Source organism: Eleginops maclovinus, chromosome 4 (assembly GCF_036324505.1).
Source record: "Eleginops maclovinus isolate JMC-PN-2008 ecotype Puerto Natales chromosome 4, JC_Emac_rtc_rv5, whole genome shotgun sequence".
NCBI classification, from domain to species: Eukaryota; Metazoa; Chordata; class Actinopteri; order Perciformes; family Eleginopidae; genus Eleginops; species Eleginops maclovinus.
Genome location: NC_086352.1, coordinates 29,820,727 through 29,841,620, shown reverse-complemented (window position 1 = coordinate 29,841,620; position 20,894 = coordinate 29,820,727). Strand labels below are relative to the sequence as shown.

Here is a 20,894-nt window from a genome sequence, read left to right as displayed (position 1 = left end):
CCATTGAGAAAGATCATATTCTGGAAAAAATCTTCAAGTGTCTCCCCAGACACCGTCTTTATGTCCCTAGTTCGGTGTGTTCAGTAGGCAGAACCCGGTTAATTTACCATAACAATATCCGGCCGTCTTCAGGTCTGCCCAGCATATCTTTGGATTTTTTGAGTGTGTATTCGACTGGAATGCATGCAGAAAGGAGAGCTAGAGTAGCCAAAGGCTTCGCTGGCACAACTCCCTAGACCCCTCATTTAACAGCAGCAAAGTGCTGCCAGCAAGCAGGCGGCTTGTGTCTGTGTGCATGTCTGTGTGTGTGTGGTGATTTAAAGTGTATTTATTCTGTAGCTTGTAGCTCGGGGAACAGCCAGCGAGGCTGCCAGAGATGAGCAATGATGGGGTGCACAAAAACACACACACACACACACACACACACACACACACACACACACACACACACACACACACGATGCCTGAGCCTCTCCACTGGGGCCCAACGATCTTCACTTACCCTTCACCCTCCTGAAAGGGAGAGAGGAAAGGAGAGATTATAATATGCTGAGAGATAGACACAAGGGTCGAGAAGGCACAGTGTATGAATGGTGTCGCTGTAGAATAAGAGCATTGGAGGAAAGAAAGGAGAGAAACTAAGTAAAAAACAAAGGAAATGGGTAAGGGGGTAACAGAGGAAGCAGAAGTAGAGTAATCTTAGTCTGGCAAGTTACAGTGCATACTTTATATACTGACAAAGTAGAGCATTTACACTAGAGTTGCAACATAGACTGTTTTAATATATTGACATGGTTTCGGTGAAGTAATCAATAGGTTTCTGATTAGCCGTTGTGCAGCTCAAAGAAGGTGGTTTGGGCTGTTGCCATCTTGTCAGTGACCCCAGCAGGCTAATGTAAAAATGGGCATCATCAGTGGAATTGAGGCCGACCCATGTTAAGCATTGGAAGCTAACTACCTGAGATAGCATCCACATGTCTTTCAAAGTAGCAACAATCCTAAATATGTGTAACTTTAGGCCTTGATGTGTTTCTAAAACAGAAACTTCATACAGTTTCAATAATAGGCAAATTAGCAATAGAGCTACAGCGATTTTTTGTAACAGGCATTCAACATGTTTTTATTTTTTGTTGGTTTCTGCTGTAAAATGTTATTTAACCTGTGGGGCTATAGACATGGACTTCCTTTTGGAACCAACCTCACGTGGCCATTTTATAAATAAAGTTTCTTATGATCGGTTGTGCAAGCTCAAAGAAGGTAGCTTTGGCCGACGTCATCTTGGTAATCTGAGCTCAGCCTGTAACTTTAAGCCTCAATGTGTTTAAAACAGGCACTTTATTCTGAAGAATTGTCAGAATTAGGCAAAGTAGCTACTGTATAGAGCTACAGAGTTTTCTGTACCAGGATGACAAAGTTTTTTTTTTCCGTAAACTTTATTATTTAGTAGGACAGTTCTTAAGATTGTGGCCATTTGAAAGGGGCCCTATTCTGCTTTTGGGGGGTTTCCATTTCCTGTAGTGTGTTATATAGGTTTTTGTGCATGTAAATGGTCAGCAAAGTCTAAAATCCCAAAGTTTCCTCCAGAGGGAGTTTCTCTCCCACATAGACTTCCAGAATTAATCAATTATCTTAGTGGTTTTCCATTATCTTTCTGTCAATCAACTTACCGTTTAGGTTCAATAATCATTGCAGCTCCATATCACAGCGATAATACTCACTCTCTTTTTCTTTGTGTGTGTGTGTATGTGTGTGTGTGTGGCTTTTTTATGGAGAAAAATGTGTACCTGTACAGGTGTACAGTATGTTCAGTGCGTGTTTGTGTTTTTTTCTTAATCTTGCACATTTTTTCAGTCTGCCTGCACTCTATCGAAATGCTTGTGTGTCAGCATGTGTGCACCCGTGCACACCCTGACATCCGTCTGACCTTGTGCATATACGTGTATGTGTGTGTGTGTGTGTGTGTGTGTGTGTGTGTGTGTGTGTGTGTGTGTGTGTGTGTGTGTGTGTGTGTGTGTGTGTGTGTGCGCGGGTGTACACGCAGCAGACAGTGGTGTGCCATGCCTCTTACTAAGTACGCTGGATGGATGAGCATGGGCTGTGATTCTGACAACACCACAGCTCATTATCAAGTAACTCCTGCTGAGACAGGGAGAGAGGTGGGATGGTGGAGATGAATTGTGGGAAGTTATTCATTAACAACCTTTTTATACCTCTCTCTCAAATGGACAATCAGATGCACTGCAATGTCTTTCCCTTGGGCTTCCAGGTCAAACAGGGTTATCCACCCATCTTGAGATGAACGGGGAACAGTGTAACTTGTAACTCTGATGAGGATCAGTAATAAAACTAGAGTCAACAAGAAACAACACCGGAAACCATTGATTCTGTTTTCACCACCTTAGATAAAGGACTTGATTGAAACTATCCAGAAACACTCCCTGCGTCCAATAACGCACTGATTTTGTTGTCATCATCTCAGCTAGAAAGTTGATGATTGATTTTGTGTAATAATCCTAAATATGGTTATTTTATGCCTCACAGGACAAATAAACAAATAAGATGTATAACCTACTGCAAGGGGGTTCTGTTTTCAGCTCAGTTCGCTTCTGGTTGTTTTTGTCAGCAGTATTACGGAACTACCTGCTGGATTTCCTTAAAGCTTTGTAAAGGAGTGTAGCATGGGGAAAGGAAGCAACCAATTACCACTGGAGCCGATCCGAATCACACGGAGGATACATGCATTATGTTCCATTCACTGAAACAGCCTTGGTGGAGGGATGCACTCTCAGAATACCCTTCTAGATTTAAAAGTAATAGACAAAGTGTCTGGCTTAAAAGCATATCAAAGTAATAAAATAATTTGTAGTGTTGTTCTTTTTGATCCTTTTCACATCAGAGCTGGTACAAAACAAATATAGTTATGCATTCAAGGCATTACATAGTGAAAGTCTGAATATATATTTAATGTACCAGAGGTTTTGGACTTTATGACATCATGATATCTTTGATTTTTACCGTGTCATTTGGGAAACAAGATTTATTTTTATTTTTACTTAACAATTGCATAGGATCCATGTGCTTGGGTTTCAACTGGGACGACCATTTAAGCTAGAAAAACACAACAAAAAGTTAGCTAAATGAGGGGCTAGTATCCTCACATATTATACTGCATTTGTGTGTTGAAATCCTCTCATCTTTGGTGGTAAAACAGTGCTTACACTCACTTTTCTCATGTTGAATGAGGTGCAGTTTGTCGAAATATTATTTTTGTATCACTCCCATACAAACATCCTGATGAAAACCCGACTATTGTCATTGCCAACAGTCCGTTATTACATTAGCTTATTCTAACCCAACATATTTGGCCATTACTGCCACCCAGATGGAAATTGAAATTGAAAGAAAGACATTGTAACATTAACAGGCGTAATGAAAGTCGGGTAGTTGGCTGTGTCCAGACAGGCCGAGTGCGTCCATGGTGCCAAAGATTATTATGCTCAAGAGGGGGAACAGAGCAGAGAGGAAGAGAGGGAGGACATTTGAGAGAGACAGAAACAGAAAAGACTGAGTGCTCATAAGGAGTAGAATCACAACAGGCCCGGATCAATGTGGAGCTCTCCGCAGACTGTCCAATTAGGCTAATGAGTTCAGCGGATTAGCAAAGGCTCACTGAAACACACACACCGCACACACAATCATTGTACATGCACAATCTTTCAACAAAAACACATGTTCACCTCCGACAGCAAACACATTTATCATATCTTAACCTTTTAAAAATTTGGAAGATCCAAAACAACTCAGATGCAAATTCAATTGGTTGAGTTGACCTATCCGTTCACTCGTAGCATTCATGTTGCTTTTTGCTACATCATGCTGATGCCTCAAGCAGTGTCGTAAAAGCCAGCTCATTGCGCTTGACTTCATACTGATCCCTGGCCGCGGTATACCCCTGGGTTTTTTCAGAGACCTCAACGAGACTCGCCCTATTCTCAAACCTTGTGATTCACAATGTTTGAAAGATAGGCTTGGAACACACAGAGAGAATTCACAATATGGAGGAAAGGCAGGAGAGCCGGTGGAATGAGAAAAATGAAAGGGGTGAAAATGAAAGGGTGCAGAGGACTGAGCATTAACTAGAGGCATCAATGGAAAAGAAGAGGGGTTGAAGTGATGGTGGGAACGAAATATAAAGATAGGTTGATGGGAGGAGAAGAACGAGGAGAGGAGGAGAAGGAAATATTCGTGTGGACTGGAAAAAAACAGAGTGGAGAGGCAACCCTCCACGGAGACTTGGAAAATGACTTTCGATCGAGCTTAGCATGCTTTTTCTCTTCTTTTGCCTCCCTCTTCAATCCCTGCTCTCTCATGCCTTTTCTCCTCGGCATCCCTCCTCCAGCCCTCCTATCACTTTCATCTGTCTGTTCTCAGCCTGTAACCTGCAGCCAGTTTATTAAAACCATGCGTTGTCAAGAGACTGTTTAAGTTTCCATTTGTCGCCGTTGTCATCTGCCTGGCTGTTGATTTGTCGGTCTCCAAACATACTCGAGTTTTAATAAATAACATGCTTGTCTTGTCTTGATGTAGCTTATCAAAGTACAGTAAGACTAATCCAAAGAAGTTATGATGTACCAAGAAATAGGTTGGTCCTCATCCTCCTCTGGTTTTTTGTTGGACGAAGAGATTTGAAAACGGTTCGATCGATGGTCATTTGGTCACATGTCTACTGATAGAAATGGGTTAGGGTTAGGGTGACTAATGGGGGGGATTCTTATGAAATATTGTACATATGGTTATCATGGCATACTGAAGAGGAATTCCAATAACTTTAGTGATCCTTCGACTTTTCGTGTAGCACCATCCTTACGGTCAGAATTCCATAGAAATGTGGCTTTCTGAAATGCGTTCAATAATCTCTCATTCCAAAATTGCCTTCATGAAGCCCTTTTTTTAAATCTTGAATGTACCATAACTTTAGAAAGTTCAAGTACCATACACCCAACTGAGAGAATATTCTTTTTGGCATACTGTCAAGCTTCTCTTCCTTCTGTCACTCCAAATGACGAAGTCTTGCAATGAAATCCACTGCATTGAAAACTCACTTGGTTAGAACTGTCTGCCCAATTCTGTCTCCAAAGTTTCCCTGACGTATTTTTCAATGCTTTTATCATTCTAAATCCACATGGAAACATTCATCTCTAATATGAGCAGGTTCCCAGCTGATTTTGGTTATACTGTTCTTTAGTATAACTCACATTTTTTATTTTAAACAGGTTGTAACATTTAATTTAGTATTTATCTTGTCCGACCGTTTTTAACATTGTCTATCATGTTTCGCTGTACTTTCACTGTGCTGTTCTGTTATCTCTGAGACAGATCACAAAACTAAAGTGATATAAGGCGTAGCTAAATAGACAATTCATTGGCTGAGGACAGAACATTTGAAGGAGCTTTGAGAAATACTTCACCCCCCAAATTACTTTTTGTGTATGAGTTACTCCCCGTATTACGTAGAATTTGTGAAATTGAAGAATCAAATTACACAACTCTTGGAAATGAACGTGTTCGGGAAGTACGGTTAGGCTTACAGTTAGTTGTTTTTTTGGTAGAGCTATAAGGTCTAACTTTGTTGATGAATGCTCTCTTACTCAGCGTACACACGGTTCTGTTGCGTTGAGGCTTGCCGGTTGGCATGTCTGGCGCTTGGGGTTAACGTGACCAACAACCAATCACATTAATCTCCCCCACCGGACACACATAGACGCGGTTAGATTGGCTAGCGCTTGTACTGGCATATTTGCATACGCTTGATTTGATAGGCTGGCGCTTCCGTTGATGCTTGAAAAGTTGAACTTTTCTCAACTTTCACCGCGAGCAACGGAGCCGATGCGTATTGGCACCTGAGTGCAGGTGCCAATACGCGTCAGTTCTGTAGAGTTTCAGGCTGAGTATAAAGCAGGGTAGTGATAAGGACGGAATAACTATAAAGCCCTGCGGGTCTTTCAGCGTATCACCCCACTCTCTCAGAAACACACACACACACATTGTTCCTCATAATTCAATGTCCAGACCTTGACACTATTTTGAGGGCACTGAAAGGGGCTCCGGGGAGGCAGAAAGTGTGTGTGTGTGTGTGTGTGTGTGTGTGTGTGTGTGTGTGTGTGTGTGTGTGTGTGTGTGTGTGTGTGTGTGTGTGTGTGTGTGTGTGTGTGTGTGTGTGTGTGTGTGTGTGTGTGTGTGTGTGTGTGTGTGTGTCAGTGTGTGTGTGTGTGTGTCAGTGTGTGTGTGCGCAAATTTGATCCCTTATGGCTACACCCTCCATTGCTGCAATTTGCTCCTTTTATCGCCATCAGGGGAGCAAATGGTTTCTATAGCGACAGGCACTAGGAATTTGTCTGAAAACACTTTTTTTTCGTAATTTCGGCTCCCTGGGAGTAAAAGTGTATGTGTGTGTGTGTATTCACTGAAAGCCAATAATGTTTATGCATTGTTTTCCCGTTTGCCATCAGTTGTGTTTAACGTGTTCTATGTTTAGATTCTTCATTCAATCCTGATTTGTTATATTCCTTTGTTGTCTGGTGATCCGTATTTCCCTCCGTGGCCAGATACACTTGGCTCAGTTTCAGACTGATGCTAGATGTCACATTGTCACTCTGCATGTCTGCCCAGAGGTGGTAAATCCTCCATGTGTCATAAGACCTCCACAGATGGACACACATATATTAATATGGCGTAGCTGCCCAATAGGCATCCATGCCCTCTCTGTGTCTGTCTTTCCCTCTCGTTTTTTTCCCAATTTTCCCTTATTATGCCCACAAGGTAGTAAAGTTTGTCATCTTCAATATCAGGGACAGGGATGCTGTTTTTAAAAGTCATTATCCTACTTATCTGGCATTCTGCTGAGAGAAAGATGAGTAACAAAAATTAGAGGACATTCATTTTACCAAGCTAAAAGAACATCGCAGGTAAAAGGCATTCACAAATCCCAACTTCAGATTCAACAAAGCTATTATGAAATGATTTAATGCACAAAATAGTGTGTACTATCATACTGATGGTAACTCTGACCTTTAATCGACGAAGGGCTTTGCAAACACAACTATAACCTGAACAAAAAGTGCAGCTCCACAACTGCTGTAACATTTGGTGCCTCCATCTATTGTGGTAATGCAATGGATTTTTATACTCAATATATCAATTGTTATTATTATTTATAATTGTGTGTATCAAAGAAACATAAATTCTGCACCAGTTAGGTAATTAAGCACAGCATAATTTGGGTTTTATAAGGCATTGGGCACATGTATAGTAGCCACTAAGCAGAAGACCCTAACCCAAACATCAATGAATTTAGAGGAGTAGAGGAACATAAAGATGACCTTGCATATATCTTGTCTTTATGTAATTATTATGTTGTCTTTCTGAGCATAAATACACCTTATAATGTATCCAATAGTCAAACATTTACTGCCTACAAAAAGTCTTGTAGGCAGTGTTTTTCGGTATAAGTATCTTGTATTAAAAGGTTCTTAGATTATAGTTGGTGTTGCCTTCAGAAACACTGACACACTAACACAAGTCCTAATTATATTTTAGAGCACAAAATGCCAGAAATGTACTGTTAATCTCATATTGAAAACAAGGGTGTAGCCAACAGCCCAACACTCAGCCTATTTTCCGTGATCAGATGAATCAGTCCAATTAGCAACTTGAGAAGCAAAACAAGAGTTGGAGTTAATTGTTTAACAAGTTTACAGGACAACTATATTCTAATCATTAGATGATTGTGGAGACATGGATTGTTTAATTCTAATTATCAAAACCTAAAATGTGATTACATGGACTACAAACAAAACAAGATTGTATCCAGTTGCCTACAGATTCTGCACAACACAAAGCTGAACTACTGTTTGTAGGTGTTTATATGTATCTATAGCTTAATATGTTTATCTTACTATTTAATTATAAGGTCGCTTTCATTTTTAATAAAAGTAAAATATGTTGCATTGCCTGAGATTAGAAGGGTTAAGTGCAGGATCAAGTTTAGTTCACTGAAGACTGAGTATGTGGGAGCAATACTTTTTAAGGACAAAAAACACCTGAATATTTGAATATAAAAAGGAAGCACTCACAGTTTCCTCTACAATATTCTGTATGTTTTAGGTTTCTTACCTCCTCTTTATGTCAGTGCAAATTGAGCTATAACCCTCAGAAATGTGTTAATTTATTTTCAGACATGTCTAAGTGCGTGCGTGATTACATGTTTGATGATGATTTGGAACACTATCTCTTTTAGTTTGATCCATGCCCACATAAGTGTGTGTGTGTGCGTGCGCGCGTGCGTGTGTTCATGCATGCGTATTACTTTATAAAATTAAGAGTGCATATATGTGCATATATTCACACACATGAAGGCTGGCTGCTTGTGCTGGTTTGAATCCGCTTTGACTTTTAAGAGATGGATTGGAAGCTGTCACTCATGGGAGTAGGGGGAAATTCCCTGCCAAGGCCTCCAATGGCTCTGCCCGAGGGAATTAGGACAAAACACACACTCTCACACACAAACAAACACAACATAGTCACTCCAAACACAGCTCTGCATAATACACTGCCAGCCTTTCTGTGTTGTGAAATGGCTTTGCTCCAGCCATGGCCACATTTCCAACACACACACACACACACACACACACACACACACACACACACACACACACACACACACACACACACACACACACACACACACACACACACACACACACACACACACACACACACACACACACACACACACACACACACACACACACACCTCAGCAGACGCTCAGCCAGGCTCCCTGCCTGCAACGTGACCCTTCTTGATCCTCCATCAGACACACACGCACTCAGAGCCACTCCAACCTGCTGAGTGGCCGAGTGCAAGCCGTCCACCTCTCGCCTACTGACAAGGAGCAGCAGTCTGTCAAAAAAAAGCTTCAAACCCAAACTAGCTTAAAGGTCCAATCCACTCAGAAGTCCTGTTCATTCCAGCCCGATGGACGGGAATCAGTGCGAAGCACTGAGCGCTGTGGGCTAAAAGCAGCTACCAATGATGGATCCATCTCAAAGTTACACTGTGTAATACTCCTGCTCTTTCTTCTGCGGAACTGTCAGTGCCCTGTTGGCATTTGATTCGTTAATATCAATAACAAGAAATGGCATGAATCCGCTTTGACTTTCTCAGACAATAAAAATGGATGGACTGGATTAGTAGTAGAGTTACTCAGCATAAGGAGCTAAACTGCATGATGGTTGTTGATGGACAATAGGTTTAGTTGGTCAGACCCAGTAGCTGTGTTTCCTTGCACAACACCACCACATTTGATGACTTTATTCCCTGAGAAGCAGGTTTTGGTTGTTTCACTTTAGCTTGCAATGCAGATCTTTGCACCGCGATGTAATGATTGTTTTGTGCTCGCCAAATGCCCCAATTTGAAGTATTTCTTTCTCTGGGGCCCAGTTTTTGTCTATTTGATCTTTCAGTCAAAATCAGTGACTATTGCGTGACAATCCTAAGGTACATTGAATGGTTTCCCTTTACCATTTATTTGAATGTACTGAGGGTATAATGTCAGTGATAGTAGGTGAACAATTTACAATGGGTTGGCTTTTTTATTATTGTATTATTTGCAGCATACCCTTTTTAATTGTATTTTTTGTGATTCATGGTGGGTACGGTTTATGTAAAATAGTATGTAAAGTTTGTTAAAGGCTTAGTTCGTTAGGTACCCTTATGAAGAACTGGTATGTGGGCATTAATAAAGGAAAAATGGAAAGGTTTCTCCCTCCACTGCTTTAAATTGTGTACAGTTTCCTCCAAGGTTCAGTTATGTGACAGCTCCCTGTGTGTTTCCTACTCAGTAATGAAATTATTCAGTCAGGATAACAAACGCCCCTGGCCAGGATATGACTTTTTTCATCTCCCGCAGATTCACAGCAGCGTGGTGTGTGTGTGTCTCTGTACTGTATTAAATACACACACTTGTTTCACATTTTGTTTTCTTTATAAGGCTGCAACTCACCTTGGAACAGGACTTGCCAGCGGCTCTTTGAGACTATGTTGCACATCAGAGCTTTTAGAAAAATGCTGATATGTAGCAGGTATAATCTCTACAAAGTTCATCATCTTAGATTAGCATTTTAGCATCATATTGCTAATTGTTACTAACCCATAGATGTTTAAAGACAATTTGGTTCAGCGTTGAAGTCGGGGGATAGTTTTTTCTTTAAAAAGTGGCACATGAATCCATAAATGGTTTGACTATAGACACAAAAATTGAACCCACATCATCAGGCCCATAGAGCCTGCGCACTTGAGTTTTGCTTAAGCCCCACTTCCAATCCACTGTGTCACATGGTCTCAGCTCAGTCAAATGAATGGAGAGGAAAAATAACAACATTTGGCTTCTAGTGCATTTTACATCTTTTAGAACCTCATGATTCAGATAAGAGTTATTCAAGCCTTAGTTGATTTAGCTGTTTTACAGACGTCTCTTTGCACATGTTATTCAATGGTAAAAGGTTGGTACCAGTAACAGACTGGTACCAACTTGTACTAAACCCAAAGTAAAGCAGATGCTGATCAGGATGATATAAATCTTACTTTATGACCAAAGAAGTTTGTTTGACACGTGTCAGAGAATTTGCTGATAACTTGCTGCTGGCAGTAGATAAAAAGTCAACACACATTTTTGTACCAAATTTCAAGAGAATCCATCTGATAAAAAAACAACCAATAAAAAAAATGTAGTATTATTGCTAACACCATCCTAGAATTCATAAGAGATGTCTCTGGTGATTGGCCGACTGAAAGACATCGCCCTTCATAGTGAAACTGCCAGTATGGCTATAAATCGACAGTAGTTGTTAATCTGATTTAAAATCAGAATCAGAATACCTTTAATAGTCCCACAGATCATGTCATCCTCCTGGTCTTCTAGTGACTTTACTCATTAAAAATCATGTGTAATACACCATACAGCAGAACACAGCTCTCCACTTTACTGATCTGGTATAATTCTCTTTCACAGACTCACACACACACACACCTCTCAACAAATGTCAGACACCCAGAGATTTGCCTGATAGAAGCCAGAGCTTTGTACTATACTCTGAACAAGTCAATGAGCATGAAACTCTGCCCATCTCCTCCTGGAACCAGACAATATTTCTGTCTGTTTCACCCTCTCTTTCGCAATCTGCCATGTGCGATTAAGGCAATTATGCTGCCTCTTCACAACACCCACCAACCCAGCAGTAAAAAGCTGGGAAAATAGAATAAAGCGGGCGACAGCAAGCAAGATAACTTTAGAGAGATAAAGAGGGATGACTGATGAAAAGCTTTCTCGAGTAGAAGGTGGCAAAAGTCGATGGGTTTATTCCGCACTCAGACCGGGTGGAGCCATAGTGGACAAGCTTTCACTGCACCAACATACAATGTATTCATAGAAATGCCACTGCTGGTTTTACCCTAAAATGAGTCACTTATACGCACTGACTGACAATTTCTACGGAATTAAGGCTAGCTTTTGTTGTACATTGCCAAAGAAAGAATGTAAATAAGGGGAGGCAGAGAAAGGGCCAAACAAAAAGCGAACTTCTTTCAAAAGCTGTTGACGAAAACACGAAGCAAGGGAACACAGGACATGAAAAACACTTAGCTTCAGACATGAAGGGCGACAGGAACAGGCAGGTAACATGGACAAGATCAAGGAAGAAATGACGACGACCGAACAACAGACAAAAGGGAAACAGGGACTGAATACACATGGGTAATCACAAGACAAGACACAGCTGGAAGGGGGAGGAGAAACACAGGGGCAACAGGTGAACACAATGACACAATCAGGCGCAGGAGGGAAACGCAGACAGGAAGTGAAGCTAAACAAGTGACACAAAGGGGAAAACACTTCAAAATAAAACACAACACAAGGACATGACAGACACGAAACAAGGATCATGACACATCTGAAATGGCCAAAAATGAATTTGACATTGTTATAAATTAGACTAAGCTTTCAAAGAGCCATATTATGCTAATTTTAAGGTGTTTGTATTTTGTGCCTCTACTGTTTACATGCTTTAATGTTCCAAAAGGTCTTTATATTTCCCATACTGCCATCTGATGCAGCACCTCTTTTCACCCTCTGTCTGAAACCAGAGCCTAGTCTGCTCTGATCGGTTAGCTGTTGTAATTGGTCAACCGCTTAGAGATGTCCCGCCCCTTAGCCTATCAAGTCCAATGTGTTGGTGCGCTAGCCAATAAAAGCACAAGTGTTACATAGTGATGTCACTATGTTACGGAAATTAACAAAGGAGTCCAATGGAGGTGCTTCAGGCAGGGGGGGGAGTGTGTGGGAGAGAAACTCCCTCTGGGGGGAGGTTTGGGATTTTAGCCTTAGCAGACCATTTGAATACACAAAAACCTATATAACAAGCCCCTTTGAAAATAAGATAAAGAGAGGAGCATTGCTGTTTTGCTGCTCTCCACCTGAAATACACAGTCCATCCACATTAGTTCTGATCATTGGCAGCCTCCAGGCTTTCTTTTTCTCTTCTTCCACCTCTCTCTCTCTCTCTCTCTCCTTCCCACTCTTGGTTTACCACGCAGAGGTTGATTTATGGCAGCTGCACTTTGCAGAGTTGAGTGGCGTGGGCGAGATAGAGCAGCTGAAGGGGAGAGTGGAGGGAGATGAGCAGCAGGGACGAGAAGAAGAAGGGGAAGCAGGATGACTAAGGGCCAAGTCGGAGCGATGTATCAGGGGAGAGGAGAAACAGACTGAGGGTTGGATGAGAATAGCAAGTAAGGAAGGGGATATCACAGGAGGAGGTGGGGGGTGGTGTGAGGAGATGAGGAGAGGTGTTGGATTGGCCTCAGGTGTCTCAGGTGTGATTTGTATCTTTTATGATGCTCTTTATGTCAAGGTCTTATGCTACAGTCCCTCTGGCCCAGACAGTCCTGTGTGTTTACTCCTGATCCCCCTCATTACCATAACTTTAGTCCTGTCATTGACAGTCATGGTCAGGATAGGTTAGGTTAGAGCTGATAACATTACATAAAAGTTTAATGATTAATTAAGGAAAGCAGGACCTTAAAGCTACAGATCACCAAAAGAAGTGGGAGTTATGTAGAAATACAAATGGCTATTCAATCAGTTGTATTGGGCAGAGAAGTCATGAATGGGGCCGCCATCATGCTCCGTTAGCATAGCTGACAGCCCAGGTATTTGGTCCCCATTTGCCTTATGTCATCCCCAACACTTCAATAAAGCAACTGGCTGACCCCCGAGTCATGTATGAACATTTGTGCGCTGCTTTTTATTTTAGAAGGCAGCAAAACTGAAAATATGTTTGAGTCACAGAAGTTGAACCACAATGAAAAATACTTATTACAAACCTACATATGAGAATAAGGCTGATCGTGACACAAGCAGGTCTCCAGGTTTAAAATAAAAATGTATACAACTAGTATAGTGCTTATTTAAAACATTGCCTGCCAAGTGTGAAATCAATCAGAGCAAACACTATCAAAATCACTAGTAAATGTTAACCATGCCTCTACTCAGGGCCATCCAATCCCAAAGCGAGAGCTGTGTCCGTGTTCTCGGTAGTACGTCGGACCGATTTCCGGTGAGGGTTGACCTCCGCCAGGGCTGCGCTTTGTCACCAATCTTGTTTGTGATATTCATGGACAGGATTTCGAGCAAGGTCGTGGGGGAGGGGGTCTGCAATTCGGTGGGCTAAGGATTGCACCACTGTCCACTCCAGGTAGGGAATGAGGCCTTACCCTAAGTGAAGGAGTTCAAGTATCTCGGGTTCTTGTTCTCGAGTGAGGGAACAATGGAGCGTGAGATGGGCCGGGGAATCGGAGCAGTGGGAGCGGTACTGCAGTTGCTTTACCGCACCGTTGTGACGAAAAGGGAGCTGAGCCAGAAGGCAAAGCTCTCTGTATACTGGGCCATTTTCATTCTTACCCTCACCTATGGTTCATGAAGGATGGGTCATGACCAAAAGAACGAGATCGCGGATACAAGCGGCCGAAATGGGATTTCTCCGCAGGGTGGCTGGCATCTCCCTTAGGGATAAGGTGAGAAGTTCAGTCATCCAGGAGGGACTCGGAGTAGAACCGCTGCTCCTTCGCGTTGAAAGGAGCCAGTTGAGGTGGTTCGGGCACCTAGTGAGGATGCCACCTGGGCGTTCCAGGCTCGTCCCGCTGGGAAGAGACCGAGGGGTAGACCTAGGACCAGGTGGAGGGATTATATCTCTTCCCTGGCCTGGGAGCGCCTTGGAATCCCCCAGTCAGAGCTGGCTGATGTGGCCAGGGAAAGAGAAGTTTGGGGATCTCTGCTGGAGCTGTTAGCTCCGCGACCCTGACGGATAAGCGGGAGAAGATGGATGGACAACCAACGATCGGATGAACATTTGATGACAAAAAAAGAAAGGACAGACAGAAAGACATACAGAGAGACAGCAAGAATAAATACACGTTCAATAAGTTGTCGATCAAGTACGGATTTGTTGTTGCATGCTAACGTTTTGCAGGTACAATGTTTACTTTCTTAACATCTTAACTTAACATGTTAGCATTGTGAGGCGTACAAGGAATATCATTTATATTGCTAACAATTTAGACTTAATGCTTGGGTTAAGTCAAAAGTTAAGGGGTCATTGTTATAACAATGAACCCTAAGTGGAACATACAGTAAATGTTTCAAACTTCATCGCAGTGTTTCCAACCAGTTGTTTAGATATTTCGCTAAAGATCACAAATGTGGAGCTGTTGGTGGCCCTTGAGGAAGAGGCAGGGAATCACCAAGGCAGTAGGGTACATTGTTTGCAAATCACAACTGTCTGTGCCAAATGTTTATCTTATAGAAGGTGTAAAGATATTTCAATGGTTAAGTTGGAGGAAAGAAGGAAATATTTTTTAGATGTTTAATTAAAAACAAAACCTGATGTTGACACTTGATAAAATGTACTCCAAAGTGGGTAATCCTTCTCTGGGGACTATAATTGTCTGATTGGAATGGGACCAAATCAATGCGCCCAATACCATTTTGAGATACGGTTTTATAACATTATGAATTGTCTTTTTTCTCTCCCTCCCTTTCTGCAGCCGGTCAGTTGAGCCAGTCTGCCCACTTCTCCCTTCAGCTGCCCTACACTGTGCTGGGCCTCGGACGCAGCGCCAACTTCCTGGATCACCTTTTCGTCGGCATCCCCCGGAAGCCTGGAGATACGGTAAGGAAATATAAGCAGGTTTTATAACCTGGCCACAGGCTGTACGCTCTCTCAGAATATTTAAAGAGAGATGCAGTTATAGAGGTGTGTGTGACACCTACAGCAGAAAGAGAAAAGGAGGTCTGTGTGCTACAGAAACAAAATATTTAAAAGAAACGTCCATCCTCTGTGCACAATTTGCATCACAAAAATCTGAAAAACATTCCAAGAAAAAAAATCAAATCTTGGATTATATAGTAGTAAGCACGATTCAAGCACTTCTGAAGTCACAGGCAGTGAGATGTTTTCCTTTAAGGGGCTGCATATACCACATTTGTTCTGAGGATTGTGAGACCAAGATTCGGAAGAGGGATTTCCTTCGATGTCCACTTGTCGTAATCAATGCTCAACAAAAACCACATTACCTGTCCAACCCTGATAAATCTATTAGTGCTTGCTTGAGGCTGTTTGTTCCTAATCAAGCCGCAGAGGAAGCTACAAGATACAGAACCGGAAGAAATTAAGAGACCTCTCAAATTGTTCTCGAATCTTTATCTCTACATGTATGGCAGCCATTGCAGTGTCTGTTGAATTCCAACACAGACACACATTGTCAGTAGTTTATAGAAAACAATAAAAAATATATTAATAATAATTTAACTCAAAGACATACCTATAAATGATAAAAGAAGAGAAAATGATAATGCTGACTCTTATTTTTTTCCATGGCTGTATGTGATAGTTGCTGTTTATATCATTGGAGTATGTCTGCAAATGAGGGAAGCACATAACATGAAACTTGTAGTCCACACATTTATTTTTGAGTTATTTTTTAAATAACTGCTTAACCCAAAAGAACAATTAAGACTTACAACTCGCAATCAGTTGTTCAATATCAACAATTTATCAACAATTAGATTTCTTTTTAAGTTAAACAGGACATTTTTTTTTTTTTTAAGTTTTCCACTGAGTATGCAAATACTTTTGGGTATCTGGAGTGCCAGAAACAGTGAGATAAAAAGACGTAGTCTTTCTTGATTCAACAAGACATTCAGATTTGGCTCCCCGTCATATATTGATTGCAGGCCCATTGGAATTTCACCCTTCATCTAATTATCTCAACTCATTCCTCGATGCTAAAATCCCCAAATTTCCAGAGGGAGTTTCTCTCCAATCCTGCCTGAAATGCCTCCATTTCACTGCTTGGTTTACTTCTGTAACATAATGACATCACTATGTCACGCTCTCGCTCCTACTGGCTAACGCTCCAACATATTGTACGTGATTAACTAAGGGGTGGGACATCTCTAAGCTGTTGACTAATCACAGCAGAAACAGCCAGCTAACCAATCAGAGCAGACTGGGCTCTGGTTTCAGACAGAGGGTGAAAAGAGGGGCTGCAGCACAGGCAGAGTGAGGAAAATAAAGAGCTTATTGAACATTAGATCATGGAGACATGTCCCAGTAGAGGCACAAAACACAAATATAAACCTGAGGAGGAGCGTTATAGGTCGCCTTTAACAATCAAATCCGATCGGGTTTCATTTAAGTGGTTAATCCCCTCCGTCATCCTCTTTCAACTCTATCTCTTTAAAACAGCCACTGGTGGCCAAAACATAATCTTAAAAAAATATATATAAATATGTTCTAGTTTAGACTGAAAGCCTTAGTATGAAACTGAAAATGAGCATTAAGTATTACTACCAAAGTTGTATAGCAGTTACTTTTAAGAGGCATATTTTGCAGCCCTCATCATTAGAAAGAGTCCAATTTTGGCACACTAAATATGACAGAGGCACTAGAGGCTAGATTTGGCAGTAAAGAGGCAGTGAGAGAAAGCTCTTTTCCTCGCCCATCTAGTGATTAAAGTTAAGAAGAGACATTGCCTCTTTAGGGCCGAAACATTCCATATCCTGCTTGTAAGGTAGGGGAAATTGATAAAGGTTCAACAAACCTCCCCACTTGGAAAAATAAATATAACAACCCCCTCTACGTTAACATTTAAACGCGTCTGTTTGACAAACCTGAGAGTAGAGCACGTACTGTGTGAGTGACTCTCTGGATGTAGCATATATGTGCCTCCCATCATATGACAAGCCAGCGTTATATTAATATCGTAAATAATTGATTGGGTTGATGTTTTTAATGTATCCGTCAGCAGGATTTCCTCACCACACTAATTCAAATGTCAGCGTTCTCCACTTCCACTATCTCCACAATCATCTCCATCTCTCCTTCTCTCACTTGTCACACTGAATATCGTGCCCCTCTCCCGTGTGGTATACTAAGATCTTCTTCAAGCAGCTGCTTAGAATTGTAGATGGGACGGCCCGTGACTCTGAAGCTGTGGTACGCAAGAGAACAGTCATCTCAAACAAGCTGCTTTGTTGTCCCCCTTTTCCGCACACACTCCTTATTCCTATGCAAAGAGATGTGCTCTTTTTTTCCCTCATCCTCTCCCATTCCTTCTACAAAGTGAATTAATGAATGTCTAAAGATGCGGCCCATTATGCGGAGTAGGTTTTTTTATACCCAGAGGAACTAGGGAGTGGAGTTACTCTATAAAATACCTGTAATGAGGAGGAGAAGCTCTTTAGGATCCTGACCGTTACACCGCTCTGCTCAGTCGGCAGGTTTGGATCTTTATCTACATCGCATCTCTTGATTTATCCCTCTTGTTTCTGATTTCTTTTTCTCACTCTTTATATCTGTCCTGCTTCCATTCTCTCCCCTGCTGGGCCCTTTACGATGGTCTCCTTCACAATAACAGTCCCGCCTGCTGTTTCTCAGTAGAGGTTTTGTTAAAATCTACTTTGATATCTTCCATCTTCTGTCCAATCATTCCTTCCCTTCATTCACCCCCTCCACATCTCTCTCCTCCGGTTCACTTATCTTCCACCCAGGGGATTCCCTTTGCGGCTCAAAGTGGTTTACTTCACTAATCAGTCCCCTACTTGTCACTCTCACTCTCTCTGTGTGTGTCCCTCACCCTCCATCTCTGTACATGTCTCCCTCGGTTGCTCTGTCTTAGTGTGCCAGTTTCCATGGCTTTGAACCAGAGTGTCTCTCTTCGCTCTCTGAAGACTTGGGAACACTTTCCTCTTCCAAACAGCCAGATCAGATCTGCTCCCAGGCAGCAGCGGTGGAGTTGCTGTAACCGACGGCAGCGCTTTCCAAAAGCTAAGCGACAATGGCTGGCGGAAAAGAATGTGCTTGTTATGTAAAAAGCAAGGCCATTATTGCACGCTTTTTCAAAATAGCTGTGGGATGTGGTTATTCTGAATTGATAAGGAACAGAGAGGCACAATTAAAGAGCAGGAGCCTTTCCAGATTCCGCAAAAAGTTGAATTGGATATTCATCATAGCTATGAGCATGGATACAGATGTTAAAGCATTAATATGTTTAGATCATTGAAACTTTAACCCCTAATAAGCAAGGGTTAAATCAAAACACATGGCAACTGGACTCAACAGGAAGTGAAAAAGAAAGCCGGTGTTATCATCTTCTGGAAAAAGCTGGCTTTCTTTTTCTCCAGAAGTCAAAACACTGTTGCATGCAGAGGTTAAATACATTTCATGTCAGTATAATGTGACATGTCAGCGTTAAGTGTTGAGCCTTAAGGTTGAAACTACTAAAGGATATGACGCTTGAACTTTCAGTTTTACTGCAAAATCAAGCTGCTGTCAAACAGTGCTGCAAGCAAGTCATTTTAAAGGGTCCCTATTATGCTCATTTCCAGGTTCATATTTCTATTCAGTGGCTCTACTGTGACATCTCTCCTTGCTTTAATGTTCAAAAAGCTCTTTATTTTTCTCATACTGCCTGTGCTGCAGCACTTCTTTTCACCCTCTGTCTGAAACCAGAGCCCAGTCTGCTCTGATTGGTATGCTGGCCGGCTCTGTTGTGATTGGTCAACCGCTATGAGATATCCCGCTATTTAGCCTATCAAACACAATGTGTTAGGGCGCCAACCGTGTTACAAAGTGATGTTACTATTTCACAGAAGTAACCAAAGGAGTCCTATCCTATCGTTTCAGGTAGTTCTGGATGGAACTTTGGGATTTTAGCCTTTGTACATTTACATGCACAAAAACCTTTATTACACACTACAGGAAAGAGAAAATCTCAAAATGCATAATAGTGCCCCTTTAGGCTCACCAAAATGATTCATTCTGTTGGTTAACTTTTTATTTCAACAATCACTATCTGTCCTTTCAGACATAAGATAGGATATGATATATAAACATGCAGCCCATAGGGCATGTGAAGAGTGTAACTATTTAGATGACAGGGTTGTGTTTGCACACCCCTGGACAGGAAATCTGAAAAATCATTCACACATGTTTTTGGTTGTACCCACATTGGTAAGTCTGATTACAAAAACGACCGCCAAAAACAAGGTTGGTGTCGCCCAAAGAGCCAAACATTGAGGTTCATAGGTAGTTCAAAAACAAAAAGTAGACTCCCTGGTGACCATGTTCCTTTATACAGTCTACCACCTCCTCCTCATTTCTCATCTGTCAAAGGTGAAAGGTGAAACTGCCAACAAAAACACATTTTCTAAATGGCATTTTTAATAATAAGTTCAGCTGCATGGCAAGGTCCAAACTCACAGTTTTTAAATTACTCTGCTAATAACTTGACCTATAATTATGCGGAGGTTGGGTAATGCTGTGTTTGGAATTACCTGATGTTGCCCACTCTAAGAATTAATAGTGTAAGTGGTAATTGGAATTTATTTTCAGCGTCTATCTAAAGTCCAAAATAAAATACATATTCAACAACTAACAACAAACAAGAGGTTATGGAGCTGTCAATCAAGCACACGCACACAGTCATAGGAAGGACTAATCAAGCAACATCTGGAACCGGTGTGGGTCAACAGTAGGTGTGTGTGAGAAAAGTACATAGAACTTGAATCACAATATTGATAACAAATGATTGTATTGCTTCCGCTAAGAAAAAAATAGTCCATTCCACCACATTATAAGGGATTGAACTGTGGAAACAACAACGTAACACAAAATGACTGCAGCTCTTATCGAGGTTCTCTGTAACTGTCCAAGTCTGTTCACATTTTCTTTTCCATTAATCAGTCTTTAAACACTACCAGAGCCAATACCGTATTCCTGTTAGTGTTTACTTCCTGTCTGTCCGCTTCTGTTGATTTATCTGACATCCAGCGCTCTGTCTTTTAACCTCCTTTCTTTGTTTTTCTTTTCTTCACTGGGGACAGTTTAGCCATCATGAAGCAAAAGTTGTCATGCTCTCCACAAATATAAAAGTAAACATTCAAAAAGTATTCCATGGTGTTTTCTGATGGATGAAAACAAATGTATTTTGTCCACAGCTGATGTTAAATTGAACAGGCCTCTTTCTGCAAATTGATATGAAAGCAAAACAGTAGTCCCTTGATCCTCCTTGGCCACAGTTGGTTCTCCTTAGCGGTGGTTTGTAAGAGAGTATTAACAGCCTCTGAAATGTCCAAATTGACCAATCAGAATTGAGTATTCAACAAATCCATTTAATAAAAAGCAATACATAGAAGATATGTGGGAAATATGACAAAACGGAATTTGAAAAAGCACCCAAAGGCTTTTTTTCAAAATATGGTGAAGAGCGTTGCCATTGTTTC

General features: G+C 41.4%; 1 protein-coding gene across 1 annotated transcript in view; it reads left to right on the top strand.

Moving 5' to 3' along the window:
* Positions 1-20,894, top strand: part of itfg1 (integrin alpha FG-GAP repeat containing 1) — a 158,630-nt gene that overhangs the window by 128,247 nt on the left and 9,489 nt on the right. Inside the window, exon 15 of the mRNA XM_063882046.1 lies at positions 15,155-15,279. Coding sequence (XP_063738116.1) covers positions 15,155-15,279 — 125 coding nt within the window. The remainder of the gene's footprint in view (positions 1-15,154; positions 15,280-20,894) is intronic.